The 15,766-nt window shown below is 40.0% G+C and overlaps 1 protein-coding gene across 1 annotated transcript in view; it reads right to left on the bottom strand.

The window, feature by feature from the left end:
• The window catches only part of COL11A1 (collagen type XI alpha 1 chain), a 295,583-nt gene that overhangs the window by 103,015 nt on the left and 176,802 nt on the right, over positions 1-15,766 (bottom strand). The window contains exons 33-35 of the mRNA XM_058177409.1: positions 11,101-11,145; positions 10,873-10,926; positions 10,722-10,766 (exon numbers count right to left, since the gene is read on the bottom strand). Of these exons, the coding sequence (XP_058033392.1) occupies positions 10,722-10,766; positions 10,873-10,926; positions 11,101-11,145 (144 nt within the window). The remainder of the gene's footprint in view (positions 1-10,721; positions 10,767-10,872; positions 10,927-11,100; positions 11,146-15,766) is intronic.

The following is a 15,766-nucleotide window of genomic DNA, read 5'->3' as shown; positions in this document are numbered from 1 at the left end:
CCCGGTGCGTTACAATGGTCTGGGCCTCAGCTGTGCTAGCATCTACGGGTAGCTGTTGGTACGCTTGTGCCAAGTCTAATTTGGCGAAAACTTGTCCGTGCCCTAGTGAGTGCAATAAGTGTTGCACTACTGGAACTGGGTAGGCGCTCTTTTGCAATGCTTTGTTCAAGGTAGCCTTGTAATCAGCGCAAATCCTTATGGACCCGTCTGGTTTTATAGGGTGATTGGCGTCTCCCATTTGGCATGGTCAACTGGCACTAGTATCCCTGGCTGACTAATTTATCTAACTCTTTGTCGATTTTAGGTTTGAGTGCAAAGGGCCTCCCGGTCCAGAAAGGGGCGAACTGGCGCACCAGGCGAACCTGGTAGAACGCTTCCTGGAGACGGCCGTCAAATGATCTTCTAGAGACAGCCGCTCATCCAGGAGGACGCTGTTGCGCACCCTCTCCATCGGGGCCAATGACTCGCCACCGATGGTCAGCCGCGATTTAGCTGACTGTACCGGGATGCCGCATCCACAGCCACTCTGTCTTGGAGGGATTGAGCTTGAGCCTGTTTCTCCCCATCCAGACCCGACGGCCTCCAGGCACCGGGACAGCACTTCGATAGCTTCGCTGGGGTGGTCCGTGGAAAAGTACAGCTGGGTGTCATCCGCGACAGCTGGTACCTCACACCGAACCCACTGATGATCTCACCCAGCGGCTTCATGTAGATGTTGAACAGAAGGGGCGAGAGGATCGATCCCCGCGGCACCCCACAAGTGAGGGGCCTCGGGCCGACCTCTGCCCCTGTCAACACCGACTGCGATCGTCGGAGAGATAGGAGGAGAACCACCGTAAACGGTGCCTCCCACTCCCAATCCTCCAACCGCGCAGCAGGATACCATGGTCGATGGTATCGAAAGCCGCTGAGAGGTCTAATAGGACCAGGGCAGAGGAACAACCCTATCCCTGGCCCTCCAGAGATCATCCACCAACGCGACCAAAGCCGCCTCCGTTGTAACCGGGCCGGAAACCGGACTGAACGGGTCTAGATAGACAGTTTCATCCAGGTGTAAGGGAAACTGATATGCCACCATATTTCAACAACCTTCGCCGCTGGCGAAGGTTGAGACCGGACGATAATTACCTAAAACAGCCGGGTCCAGGAAGGCTTCTTGAGGAGGGCTCACCACCGCCTCTTTCAAGGCGGCCGGAAAGACACCTCCACCAAAGAAGCGCCAGAATCGCCTGAGCCAGCTCGGTCACCTCCTGCGTGGCCAGCACCAACCAGGAGGGGCACGGGTCCAGTAAACATGTGGTGGCATTCAGCCTCCCAACAACCTGTCCATGTCCTCGGAGCAACAGGGTCAAACTCATCCCATAAAATGTCACCAAGACCACCTCAGCCGCCTCACCAGATCACCGCAATCTTGGTCCAAACCATCCCGAAGCTGAACGATTTTATCGTATAGATAACCGTTAAACTCCTCAGCACGTCCCTGCAACGGGTCATCCCGCTCCCCCTGGTGTAAGAGGGAGCGGGTCACCCGAAACAGGGCGGGTGATTATAGAATGATTATATATAAATGGGGACAGTAGGACAGGGATGGTAGGCACACTGGTGTGCTTATGCATGCCACCTTAGGGATCTCTTAAAAACATGAAAGGTCCACAGTAGAGAGTTTAAGGTAAAAGGTATGGGGATTAGCGAGACTAACAACAGGATCAGGTAAAGTGTTCCAGACATTTACTACTCTATTGCAGAAGTCATATTTCCTACAATCCTTCAAGAATAGAGCGGATTACATTGAGTTTGAATCTATTGATAGCCCTTGTGTTATTACGCTTGAAATTAAAGTACCGTATATACTCGAATATAAGCCGATCCGAGTATAAGCCGAGGTCCCCAATTTTACCCCAAAAACTGGGGTAAACTGGGGACTCGAGTATAAGCCGAGGGTGGGAAATGAGGCACCTACCGGTTGGGAAACCCTCCTCCCTCAGCTGAGAAGGCTGGCGGCTCCCGCCCGCCCTCTCACTGCACCGCAGGGCTTCCCGCCGTCCGTAAAATGTGAAAAAGAAAAAAAAACAACTCGAGTATAAGCCGTATATACTCGAGTATAAGCGAGGGCTTAAAAAACAAAACTGAGTATAAGTCAGAGACCGAGTATAAGCCGAGGGGACGTTTTTCAGCACAAAAAACGTGCTGAAAAACTCGGCTTATACTCGAGTATATACGGTACTCATTTACAGGTAGGATGTTTTGGTAAATAATCTTATGAACTAAGCATAGGTCAGAACATAGACGGCACATAACAGGCCTTGCTCCTGTTGTGTGCAAATTTGCTAAGTATACTGAAATGTAAAATTTCTCACTTGTGGAGTCTCATGGATTGAAACTGTAAAGTTTTGTGCCATTGGGCAAAGTTACAGGTTGTAGGATATAGACAGGCAGTGATTGTCAGGCTTGTGTGAAAAAAAATATGTTTCCTTCTTCTACAAGCTGGGAATGTAGGTTAATATTAAAATGGGAGAAAATCAGATCTATCTGATTTGGTACCAAAGGAATTTCTTAGACATCTGTAGATTTTCTGATTTCTTGGAACCTATTCAAGGTATAAAGTTCCTAGCAAGGAGATGGCACCAGTGCTGAAAAATATCTTTGATTAATTTAGTTTTGATTTTTTAAAAATTCACACTTTGTTTCTGCTAGCAATAGCTGCCCAGAAGAAAAGGTGTAAGGCAGAGGTCACTTTACAAAACCCTCACACAACAGGAACATTGTCCCAGTCAGAATAACAATGGGGTGAGTAGGAACTGGATGGCAGAGGAAGGGCTGGGAAGCAAACAGGTGAGAGAACAAGTCTTGTTGAACATTTGACCAGTTCCTCCTTTCTGGTAATTTGGAATTACAGTTTTTGTCCAAACTGCAAAATCAAAAGTGGGTTTAAAATAAAAGTTAGAAAATCCCACCCTCCAATGCTGCATCTCCTCAACATTTCAGGGGTGTGTGTGTGTGGGTGTGTGGGTGTTAAGAAAACTACAGTTCAGGTTGAGGAGAAAGTCCACCTGTATGGAAGTGCTACAGTTCCCTAGAAAATGCAATACTGGCAGTTCAAGGGAACATTTTTTATTTTAGCATATTGATTGTTTTAGTGAAGTCAGTCAAGTATAATTCTTCAGAATAAATTACCAGGCCATCCAAATAAACTCTATCAGATAAGAATAAACTGACATGAAAAATATTATTACTAAACTTCATTAAGGCTGACGAGCAATGACTAAATGACAGAACATAATTCTGTGTTGAGAATTAAATATTTGGGGGGCGTGGCCATGACCGTGGTGGGGTAAGGACCTTTCCTTCACTTCACAGGGCTTAATAATGAAGATTTATGAGGATTAATGCTGTTTGGAATGCACCGTTATGGATGAAAGTTAATAAATCATGAAGTGGAAGTGTTAATAGCCCAGCAGACTGAATTTAAAACTGGTAGGTCATCTGAAACTGCTTGAATTAAGGAGTTTTTACTGCGTGGGATGACCGAACTGGCAGACACAAGGAGTTTGGAATAAACTGCTGTCTTTTGCTTTCCTTATTATAATTATCGTGTTCTGTGTTAAATGCTGAGGCTAAGGAATATCAAAGACTGAATTTGCTAATGAGAAGAATTTTAATTGAAGAGATCGATCTTTTGTGCTGGACTGACTGGCTGATTGGCTGAAGAAGATTTTATTAGGTGGATAATTTTTTATTATTTTTCTTTTGAGAGGAAATTAATAGCTTGTTTATATTACAGAAAACAAAAAGGACTTTGTTTTGAAGTTCGTTGGTTTTTTTTTTTCTCTCTGCCGACGTGGAGAAAAATGGCGCTGATTAAGCTGTGAGGTAATTGTGTTTCTTTGTGGAGTGAATATGACTCATAAGTTACTGATAAGCTACTAACGAGTGCAAATAAGCCGCTTCGCTCAATTAAAAGATTGTCGTCCTTGATCTTCATCAAGACCCTCTGTAAAATTGGTTTGACTGCTGTCCTTTGATCTTCACTAAGACTCTTTTGGAATCCCAGTTTGAGAAATTTTTTGGTTTTTGTTTTTTTTTCAAAATGACTCAACAACTTTCAGAAACGCAGCAAATTGCTGCAGCTTTAAATAAAATTGGGGAAAAAATAGCAGCACTATCAGAGCGTATAGATAATTTGACATTTAAACTGACATCCAAGTGCAAAATTTAAAGCAAGATATGGATGATAACTTTGCTAAACAAAAGAGGAAATGACAATGATTAAAGATGAAATGGAGCAGCTGCATGTGCATGAGGCAAAAGTAGATCGGCAAATTGGCAAAATATTTTATAAAAATGAGCAGCAAGATAAGAGAATTTGTCTTTTGGAAGAAGAGATGAGGAAATATAATTTTGTTATCAGAGGAATCTCGGAAGAAAGGGAAGATAAATTGAAACAGCGGGTTTTGAAATGGATTAATGATTTGGATACGCAACTTACGTTCACAATAGCAGACCTGGCAAGCGTTTTTAGAATTGGATATAGAAGGCAAAATGGTTCTAACAGGAATGTGCTTGTCAGGTTCGCAAATCTTGGTGATAAGTTGGAAGTTATGGCCAAGTTAAGAGAGTTGGGAGATGCTTTGAAGTTTGAAGGGAAGACTATTCAAGTCTCCCCGGATATATCAAGAGAAGAAAGGGCATGGAGATTTTTTTTAAAACCAATTACAAAAGTTTTGAGAGATAATGGAATTAAATACAATTGAGGCCACCACAACAATTGAAATTTTTTATAAAGGAAGGATGCATAATCACCCCAGATATAGATGCATTATTATATTTACGGGAGCTTGGACTGATTGAGATGGAGGATTTAATGGAGATAAAAGATCAAATGCTTCAGATGGGTGGAACATACGTGGAAACATCAATCTCAGAAGAAGAAAAAGGGGCTATTGGAGGGCAAGACTCCAAAGGGTTAAAGAGGAAAGAAATATCACCTGTGTTGGTTGAACAGAAGAAGAGTCGTGAGGATACAGTAGGAGAAGAAGCAGATAAGAGTCTTGGAAAATATGAAGCTGAATGCGGGTCATCGTTATCTTTTTTTTTGAGTGATGAATTTAAATAGAATTTGAAGAAATGACAGGATTGAAAGTAAATTGGTCAAAGTCAGAATTATTGATGGATAGTAATGGTAATGAGTCTGAGAATATGCAAGAGCAATTTGGGATAAGGATTAAAAACACATTGAAATATTTGGGTATAGTGCTTTCACTTAAGGTTAAAGAATTGAAAAAACTTAATTATGATGTGGTGATTAACGAAATTGAGAAGAAGATAGATAAATATAAAATTTTAAAGTTGTCTTGGTTTGGTAGAATTGCAATGTGTAAGATGATGCTGCTGCCCAAGTTCAACTTTTTATTCGAGATGCTACCACTAAATCTGACAGAGAAAGATATTGAAGGATATCAGAAAAAACTGGATAAATTTTGCAATGGTAGCAAAAGACCCAGATTAGTGAAGAAAATGTGGTATCAAAATCAAAAGGAAGGCGGATTAGGAATCCCCAAATTATTTAATTATTACAGCGATGGTATCCGGATAGTGGTAAAAATACTTAAAGGTGAAGATAATTATTGGAGATTTAGAGTTAAGGGATATAGAAATTTGGATCAAGGTGGTTTTAGATAAAGCAAATTTAAAATGTGTAAGTAGAAGTTATTGGTTAAAGGATTAAGTAAAATGTGGAACAAATTTGTTAAAATTTTAATTCGGATATAATCTTTTGGGGAGACAACTGAATTTGGCGATTAAAATAATATAAAACGTAATGAAGTGATTAAAGAGGAAAATATAGAAATTATTAAAGATTGGATAAAAGTTATGGGAAATGAAAGGAGGAATAAAGAAATTATTGAAAAATTAGGGTTAAGTTGGTTTGAAAAAATACAGATAGAAAAATGGACAAAAAAACTAAAGGAAAATTATTCGATAAATAGATGTGAAACTGAATTTGAATATTTAGTATCTCGGATTATGAAAGATGAAATTGGGCTAAAGGGACTCGTTAGTAGGGTTTATAAGATTATAAATTCTGAATTACAAAGAGTGATGAGGACAAATTGGGAAAAAGATCTTAATATTGAAATACCAGAATCAGATTGGAATGTGAATTGGAAGAGTAGAATTATGAGAACTTTATCTATAAGGATTAAAGAGCACAATTATAAAGTTGTTTGAAATGGTATTTGACTCCAGTAAGATTGTCACAAATGGATAAAAAACTAGTAAAAATGTTGAGATGTGAGTTGGAATTGGGGACTTATGAACATATGTGGTATAATTGTGATAAGGTTAAAAGTTTTGGCAACAATTGGAGAAAATGATATTTGAAATGATGGGGAAAGTAATAACATTGAGAGTGGAAACTATATTATTGTTGGTAATTAAGGAAATAGAATTAACAAAATATGAAAAGAATTGATTAGAATTATGATTATAATAGGTAGAATTATAATAGCTAGATATTGGAAACTGGATGTGATTTTTAGAATAGAAGAGTGGAATTCTGAAATGTGGAAATTAGCTTTAAATGATAAAATGACATGTGATATTAAAATTAGAAGTGGTGTGTATAAAGAAGATATTTTCTGGAAGACTTGGAAACCATTTGTGGACTTTGCGCTTGGAACATTGGACGTTTCAGTACCTGTACCTCGAGAACGTGGATTTTGGCAATCATGAGGATATATCCGAAGACCCAAATCTTCCTTTTATGTATAGCACAAGGGTGTAATAATGTATTTTCTTTTTGTTTGTTTGTTGCAAAAAAAAATAATAAAAAAAAAAAAAAAAAAGAGAATTAAATATTTGTTCAAATTAGTTTTTAGGATCCCCTAAAATTTAACTCAGTTTAAAAAAATGAAGCTATTTAAAAAGTTTAGAAATGGAAGGGAGGACGTGAGCTGTAATAGTAATAATATTCAGAATAAAGAAATTGTTAACCACTCTTTAAAAGAAATATTTCTTTTGACAAAGAATGTGGGAATCCTGGCTGTGGATACAGAATGAACAATGACCCCTTCTGCAAATTTATTTGAGAAATTTCATTAGATGGGCTAGTTCCTTTGAGGACATGGGATGCTGCGATTTACCAAGACTCTGACTTCCAGAACCAAGTTATACAGAAAGTCCTCAATTTACGATCACAATTGCGCTCAAAATATATGTTGCTAACTGAGTTTTGTCCCATTTTACGACTTTGTCACCAGATTCATTAAGTGAATCACTGCATTTCTTAAATAAGTAACATGGTTGTTGAATCTGGTTTTCCCATTGACTTTGCTTGTCAGGAGGTCGCAATGACTCTGGGATACTGCAACCGTCATATATATGAGTCATTTGCCAAGATTCTGAGTTTTGACTACATGACCATGGAGATGCCACAATGGTTGTAAGTTTGAAAAACAGTCATTAAGTCACTTTTTGCAGTGCCGTTGTAACTTTGTAACTTTGAAGTGTTGTAAGTTGAGGACTACCTGCAGTATATTGACATGATCTACGGGATTGGATGGTTCATGAGTTTTGTTTCTCCTCAAACTGTACCTGGTTGCTAAGGCAAGGGAAAGTGAGAACAAGGGGAGGGGGATGTTCAGACTCTGCAAACAGTTTTAAGTTTCTGAAAAATCACATCTAATGTCTTCTGGGTCTCAGTGGATCAATGGATTATTGATCTGAAGCCAACCCATCAACAATACCATAAAGACATGGAGAAGACAAGCCAAACAAAGAAGTAAGGATTTTTATTGATCAGAGATCAGCCTTGCCTTCTTAGCAAAGACAGAAATCACTGATGGCAGACTCTTACAATTATTGCAAAGAATCTGCTACTAATGGTTTCCACTATCACCACTGGGTCTACTGGGTGAATGAGCAAGGCATAAGTGTATACAGTGGCAAAATCTCTCTCTCTCTCTCTTCCTCTCCCTCCCTCCCTCTCTCTCTCTTTATCAGGGTTTGGAGGTTTATTACAAAATCCAGTGTGAAGAGTATTAGAATCAAATATTGATACCCACTCCAATCTAATTGTTGGATGCATAATCAAACTCCTGAGAAAGCAGAAATGGATGTCTTAATTACTACTTAACAAGCCAGGACTGGGATGATTTTGTTCCATATGTAGCACTTAGTAAATACCTCAGGGCCATAAAGATTTTTCTGTAAAATGCCTCCATCATTCATGTTATATAGTATTTAAGAAAACAACATTTTTCCCTAGTTCACATTTGTTTAGTTTGTTACACATTCTTACCCTGAACTCATTCCTGGTTCTTTCAGTTTCACAATTCCCAGGAGAATTAACATGCAATTTCTGCCAACTATACATTCTATTTCATGCATACAACAATCTAGAGCAAGCCAATGAATATTTTCTGACCACAATATATTTCAGCCCTTTTGTTTGCAATTAAGTCTACAACTTCATTATGCTCATCATTTCATAAGATTAGGCTTTATCTTTATTCAGACTTGTATATCCTCACTTTTTCTTTTTCTCACAAACATTTTTTCCTTCCCTTCCCTTCCCTTCCCTTCCCTTCCCTTCCCTTTTCTTTCCTTCCCTCCCCTTTCTCCTTTCTTTTCCTTTCCTTCCCTGCAAACCTCTTTGAACTTCAGAAAAAAGCCCAGGATATAAACAGATCTGACTAACAAATTTGGTCCTCTTACAGTCCAAGTCATGTTTCCAAGTCATGCCTCAGCTGTAAATATATTATTTCTGCACATAGTAATAAAACAATGTATAGATAAATAACATTATTTTTTTGATATAACATAACCTAAACCTTTTTATTTGAGACCATGCTAACCAAAGATTTCGGGAGCTGGCCCGAAACGTCTGGATAACACAAAGCTCAGGAAAGGCTGATACACGCACATTGTTTGAATTGGGCGGCCCTATAAATCCATTACATACATAAATACATTTTTGAGTAGTGCGTCAACTATTCTCTGTCTCATCTATTACCTTCCCAGCAAATGTCAACAGGGTTCATAAAATACGGAGATTATGACAAAGACTATAAAACTTCACAACATGCTGAAAACTGCCTTACGAGGTAAGATACCATATTTTAAATAGACGTGTCTAATATATTCTCCGTGTAAATAAACTGCTTTCCAGACCTTGGTGGTTAACAGTCTTTTTTTGTCAAATAGTCTTTTAGCAGAGGGGTGATGTTTACCTTTGGGTATTACTGTAAAATCATGCCCATTTCATTTTACGATTAAAAAGATATTTCTGGAAAATCTTATATTGTTTTTCTACCACTCAGACAGGATGCAGTCAATTGAATACAGAATGGATGAAAGAAAAAGCTGTGATCATTTCATTGTCAGTTTTTTGTAAATGCTCAGCTTGCCAGCTGGAGCCTGCACTAGAGCAACAGGAGGTAAACAAGGTGATGAAATTAATTCTGGAAGAAGTATTTCAATGGATCCTATAAATTTAAATGGCAAGGGATGAACCATATCCATGTTTGACATGGGCCTTCTGTGCCCTCTTTTGTTCTGGTTCACCTATAGGCAGACACTGGGAAAATGAAAGACACTCAACAGGCTTCTATGGGCAATCTCAGAAGAGCAATATTGTTGGCAAGTGAAAATTTTAGGCAGCTTCGCTCAAATCAATTTCTTGAGTGGATGGAGCTCAGAACAAGCTTTTTTCATTCTCATTTTCAGAAAGTTTTATATTACATAGCTAATGATTCAGGCTACAGATCCCAAAATATATTCTCAAGTCTCAAACCAATTTAGCAATCTACTTAAAACTGGATAAAATGGACAAGAATTACTGGGGAGAGGCAAAGGAATAAAGAAGTAGCATTTGAAGAGTAAAGGCACCTCTTACTCCAGTGCTCAGATATTCCACCTGTCACTCTGTTTTTTAACTTCAGGCAAGCGTTCCTCAACTCTGGAAATCACCTGATTCTGGGAATAACTCCCACAATTCCTTAGCCAGCATTGATATTGCAGTGTATTCTGTGAATTGCAGTCTAAAGGGCACCAAGATTCAGAGAAGTTCTCCATGTCACAACACTTTTCAGTAAAAAAAGACTATAGCTTAGAAATCTGTCCATAGAGCCAGCTATTAGTTCTCATTTATTGGGTTCTTTACCAAGCAACATATTTATAGGCATTTTTTTTAAAGTTCCCCAAAAGTATCCCAACATCTGGAAATATGTTCATTTTGGCAAATTGGTGTATTTCCATTTGTGAATTGCAATCTAAACAAATTTCTCAACCATCCATCTCTAATTGCCGCTGCTACCTTTTGCAACATCTGGCTACGCTGAAAGACACAATAGACACTGGCATACAATAAGCCATAAATCTCTTCCAGGGTGGCACAATTCTTTCTTTGCAATAATTCCACCGGGAAGAATTCACTCAGCAGAAACTCAGCTAAGTTTTCAGACCCAGTTCAAAGGATTTGAAAATGTCCCAAATGTGCCAGTTTCTTTTGCTTTTCTAAAAGCAGATGTGAATACAGTCCACCCACGAGTTCTCCCTCATTCACCAGAATGGGGAGGAAAATCCTCCTGCAAAACAACCGTTCTGAGAGGTATAGCTCTACTCAAATCGGCATCACAGGCAGCATACAATGATTTTGGAATATTTGAGAAATACTGAGCCCAGAAAAAAGGAAAATGAAATAGACGTTATTCTTTGCATACCCTTTCACCAGACGGGCCAGGTGGGCCATCACCCCCAGCAGTGCCCTGGAAAAAACAACAACACCACAATTTATTTTAAAATGAGATGGACGTTTTGCACCAAGACAAGAAGCTAAACTCAGAATTAGTTACTGCATTCTGTCAAAATTACCTTTGGGCCGGGTTTTCCAGTTGGACCTCTTGCACCTCTTGATCCACGAGGTCCCTGGGAGTGGGAGAAAATATGTAATTAATATTTTTATTGAGCATTGTTGCATAGGAGAATATAAACGCAGGTTTCTGACCATGGTGTGGATAGCAATTAAAAAAAATGCATGCAGTGATAGCAAGGGCTAATGCTACTAAACAGAGATCCAAGAAAAACAGCAACATTACTTACTGTTGGTCCTCTTTGTCCTCTTGGACCTGGTTTGCCATGTAATCCCTGTCAATCAAAGTTCACAGAAATTAATCTGGGCTTCAGGGCAGATTATTTATTTACTGGCATATCTCTACACTGCTACAATCAAAAAGATTCTCACCAGCTCATTATAGAAAGTACAAATGAAAGCAACCAAGGTAAACAAATAAAATAAAATCACAATAGCATTACAACAATACAGACCCTTAAAAATAAAGGAAAGATAGCAAGATAGTTCATGAGAAAGCTCTCCAAAAATAGCTCAATTTTCCTGGAAAGAGGTTTTGCCACTTTGAAAAAGGAAAACAGAACGGTGATAATTTAGAAACCAGCTAGCATAACTATCGCCTCTGTCTTTATATTTTAATAAATAACGTGTATTTTCATACTCCGACGGTAGCTTGTCCTTATTTCTTTTGTTATCACATAAAAGTTTTGTTGAAGCTGTTCTTAATATACTCTTTAGCTTCCTTTTTTTTTTCTTGTCCTATTAACTATTATTCTTGGCTGCTCAATTTGTCTACTTGAAAGATCTTCCTTCCTTTAGGAGGAATAATTTAAATCTCATTCCTCCACCTGAAATTCAAACCACATGAATTTTCACTCTTTCTTCCTCCAATGGGTACTGAATATATTACTGAAATTGCCAAATATGCCATTACGATAAAGAAAGAAATTCAGACCTTACTGCCTACGCACTCTCATGGGCAAGAGCCTTCAAAATGCTTCTCCATAAAATGCTCTGGCCTCCTTTCCCTTGATATTCAATTCAATGAAGCCAACAAAGGACTTCATCACAGACAGTGTGTGATCTTCCCTCCCTCAGTATTGACTGGGAGTGCCTTAAATGAGTTGTGCAGGGTTGCCGACCCTTCTTTCATTTCAGCAAAACAGACAGCTACTTCAAAGCCCCTTCCTTCAGTACAATCCATTAAGGCTTCTCTTCTGAGAGGCCCCTTTTAATCAAGGCCTTGATTGAAAGTCCACAGAGTAAACAAGACGAACTGTTTTAGATCCATCTTCCAGTGGTAGAAGAAAATGTGTGTATGTGTACAGGTAGTCCTCAACGTACGACCACAACCGAGCTCAATTTTTCTGCCGCTAAGTGAGACTTTTGCTAAGTGAATTTTGCCTCATTTTATGACCTTTATTGTCATCATTGTTAAAGGAATCATTGCATTGATTATGTTAGTCACGCGGTTGTTAAATGAATCTGGCTTCCCCATTGATTTTGCTCATCAGAAGGCCGCCAAAGGTGATTACATGTCCCTGGGACACTGCAACCGTAATAAATATGCGCCACTTGCCAAGCGTCTGAATTTTGTTTATGTGACCATGGGGATGCTACAATGGTCGTAAGTGTGAAAAACAGTCGTAAGTCATTTTTTTCAGTGGTGGTGTAACTTCAAACGGTCACCAAATGAACTGTTGTAAGTCAAGGACTACCTGCATATGTGTATGTGTGTGTGTGTGTGTGTGTGTGTGTGTGTGTGTGTGTGTGAAGAAAGGGCACCTGTAGAATTTAAGGAAGCAGAAATACTCACTGACAATTGCAAATGAAAAGTGCCCCCACTCTTAAGCTGAAAAATACCACAGTCACAGATAGAGCTCAGCTGGCAGGATGTATTTTTGATCATTGATAACATATCACAATAAGGACAAAGATGGATATCAGAATTGTGAATGCTATTAATGCGTTGGTTTCATGTTATGCAAATAGCAGCTGTGGGGAAACTTCCCAAGCAACTTCTGGACTCTGAGAGGTGGGGGGAACTCCCCCCCTCTTGTAGTGCCAGCACAAATTGCTCATCTGAATCCAGCATCTGCATTTCAAAAGAAGTCTCTCTCCACCCCTCCCCCAGATCCTTTGAAGTGCAGGGCCTTTAAAATGCATGAAGCAGCTTCAGAAATGCAGTCTGTTGCGGCAAAGAAAAACAAGTTCAGACTCAGTTGACCCCTCCCATTTGCCTAGCCCCGCATTTGCTTAGCTCAGGGATGTCCAAACTGTGCCCCTTGAAGAGTGGTGGACTTCAGCTCCCAGAATTCCCCAGCCAGCAACTTGCTCATATTTATAGCTCATGCTGGCTGGGCAATTCTGGGAGTTGAAGTTCACCATTCTTCAAGGGGCCAAATTTGGACACCCCTGGCTTAGCTGCTCTGTGGCTTCCATTTGCGTAATAAGAAATTAGCACATTAACTGTATTCATAGAATTGACGTTTGTTTCCATCTTGACTGTAATTATTTTGTCAGAACCAATGCACCAATCTGGCTCTTAGTATGAGGTAAACCTCTACTCAGTGAAGCCTCTGGTGGCTCAACAGACTAAGTCTGTCTGTTATTAACACAGCTGCTTGCAATTACTGCAAGTTCTAGTCCCACCAGGCCCAAGGTTGACTCAGCCTTCCATCCTTTATAAGGTAGGTAAAATGAGGACCCAGATTGTTGGGGGCAATAAGTTGACTTTGTATATAATATACAAATGGATGAAGACTACTGCTTAACACAGTGTAAGCCGCCCTGAGTCTTCGGAGAAGGGCGGGATATAAATGCAAATTAAAAAAAAAGCATACAATGGCTACCATTGTAATTAATAAAAGTTTATAATTTTAAATTTGAAAAGTACCTCAGTGATTATGCTGAGTCTGTAAATCCTTGCAGGAGACACAGTCTAATAAAACTAGCCCAGAAGGCAAGATGTTTGAGCCAAAGGCTCAACCTGTAGGTTCTTTCTTTCTTTTCTCCCCGAGTTTCTTCTCTATATAAAAACTAGTTATCCACTTAGATATACGGCCAAATGAAGGCCATTGTCCTTGATTTTCAAGTAACTGATCTAACCACAAATCAAAACACTCTGCTTTTACTTAATTGATTCAAATGTCAACTTTGTCTCTTTATGAGGATCCATTTCTTAAAATCATGTGAGTTTAGCTCTGAATGTCTGTAGAGGGAGATGAGGTGAAAATGATGTGACATGCATTGTGTGCCATTATTTACATGATATCGTAATGCATGTAATGTCAGTGTGATTTCTGTAAGATACTTATAGCCATGTAGGCATGTGTCATGTCGTGTCTTGTCTGTCTGTCTGTCTGCCTGACTGTCTGTCTGTCTGTGTATCCATCCATCCATCCATCCATCCATCCATCCATCCATCCATCCATCCATCCATCCATCCATCCATCCATCTATCTATCTATCTATCTATCTATCTATCTATCTATCTATCTATCTATCTATCTATCCTGTACCATATGTGTATATGTATATACTGTATGTATATCTCTCTCTGTGTGTAAAATGAAATATAACAACCAATATACAGAATAATAATTAAATGGATGACATTTGAAGAAAATAAAGATATATCCATAAAAAGTTAATATAGAACTAGCTCAGTCTTATAACATTATTATATCTAACAATATAAACTATCTATTGCTCCATCTTCTCTGCCTTAAGAGTATACAATATTTATATAATATACTTAGTTTCTTGATATTCTGTTATTTAGGTACCTTAGAGCAAGGGTCCCCAACCTTTTAGACTTCAGGGACCACCAAGTTCATAATTTTAAATCCTGTGGACCACTAATACGAATCCAGCGCACCACTTGCTGAAGTGCCTGGACTCCCAATGATGGGATGGGGTTCTTCAGGCACTCTCTCCCCCCCTCTCTCGCACACACACACTTTCTCTCATTCTCTCTCTCTTTCTCTCCCCTGCTCTCTTTCTCTCTCTCCCATTCATTCTCTCTCTGATTCCTTCTGTTTCTTTCTCTCTCTCTCTCTCTCATTCTCTCTCTTTCATTCTGTCTCTTTCTCCCTTTCATTCTCTGTCTCTTTCTCTCTCTCTTTCTCTTTCATTCTCTGTCTCTCTCATTCTCTCTCTGTCTCTTCCTCTCTCTTTCATTGTCTCTCTCTCTCTCTTTCTCTCTTTCTCTCTCCACTCTCTCTTTTTCTTTCTCTCTCTCTCTCTCCCCCTCTCTCTTTCTTTCTCATCTCTCTTTCCCCTTTCTATCTCTCTCTCTCTCTCTCTCCAACTCTTTCTCATGGGCAAGCCAGTGTCTTGGGGCTGAGAAGAAGTTAATGCCCCCTCCCAAGAGACTGAGGTGCAGGGGCACCAACAAGGGATGGAAGAAACTTGCAACTTTGCAGTGCAGCCCTCGCTGGCTGGAATGAGGTAATGGTGCAAGGGGTGGTGGTGCAAGCGGGCCGAAGCAATGGGTAGTGGGAACCCCGGGCTGTTTCTTCCCCCTGCTGTAGCTTCCTTTCGGCTGAATCCACCAGTGGCTGTCCCCACCCCTCACTCTCCCTTCCCAGTCACTCTTTGCCTGGCAAGGGAAGGGGAGGGGGGATGGAGATTCACTCCATATTTCAGAATGGGAGTGAAGCTTCGTCTCTTGCTGGATCTCGCGGCCGTTTCTTCCATCCCTTGTTGGTGCTCCTGCACCTCAGTCTCTTGGGGGGATGATTGACTTCCTCTCAGCCCCAAGACACTGGCTGGCCCATGAGAAAGAGTGGGGGAGAGAGAGAAAGATCTAGCAAGAGACGAAGCTTCGCTCCCATTCTGGAATATGGAGCGAATCTCCTACCCCACTTCCCTTCCCTTGCCAGACGAGGAGTGACTGGGAAGGGAGGGCGACCA

Source organism: Ahaetulla prasina, chromosome 3 (assembly GCF_028640845.1).
Source record: "Ahaetulla prasina isolate Xishuangbanna chromosome 3, ASM2864084v1, whole genome shotgun sequence".
Taxonomy (NCBI): domain Eukaryota; kingdom Metazoa; phylum Chordata; class Lepidosauria; order Squamata; family Colubridae; genus Ahaetulla; species Ahaetulla prasina.
The sequence above is the reverse complement of the archived record's forward strand: the minus strand, read 5'-3'. Positions and strand labels throughout refer to the sequence as shown.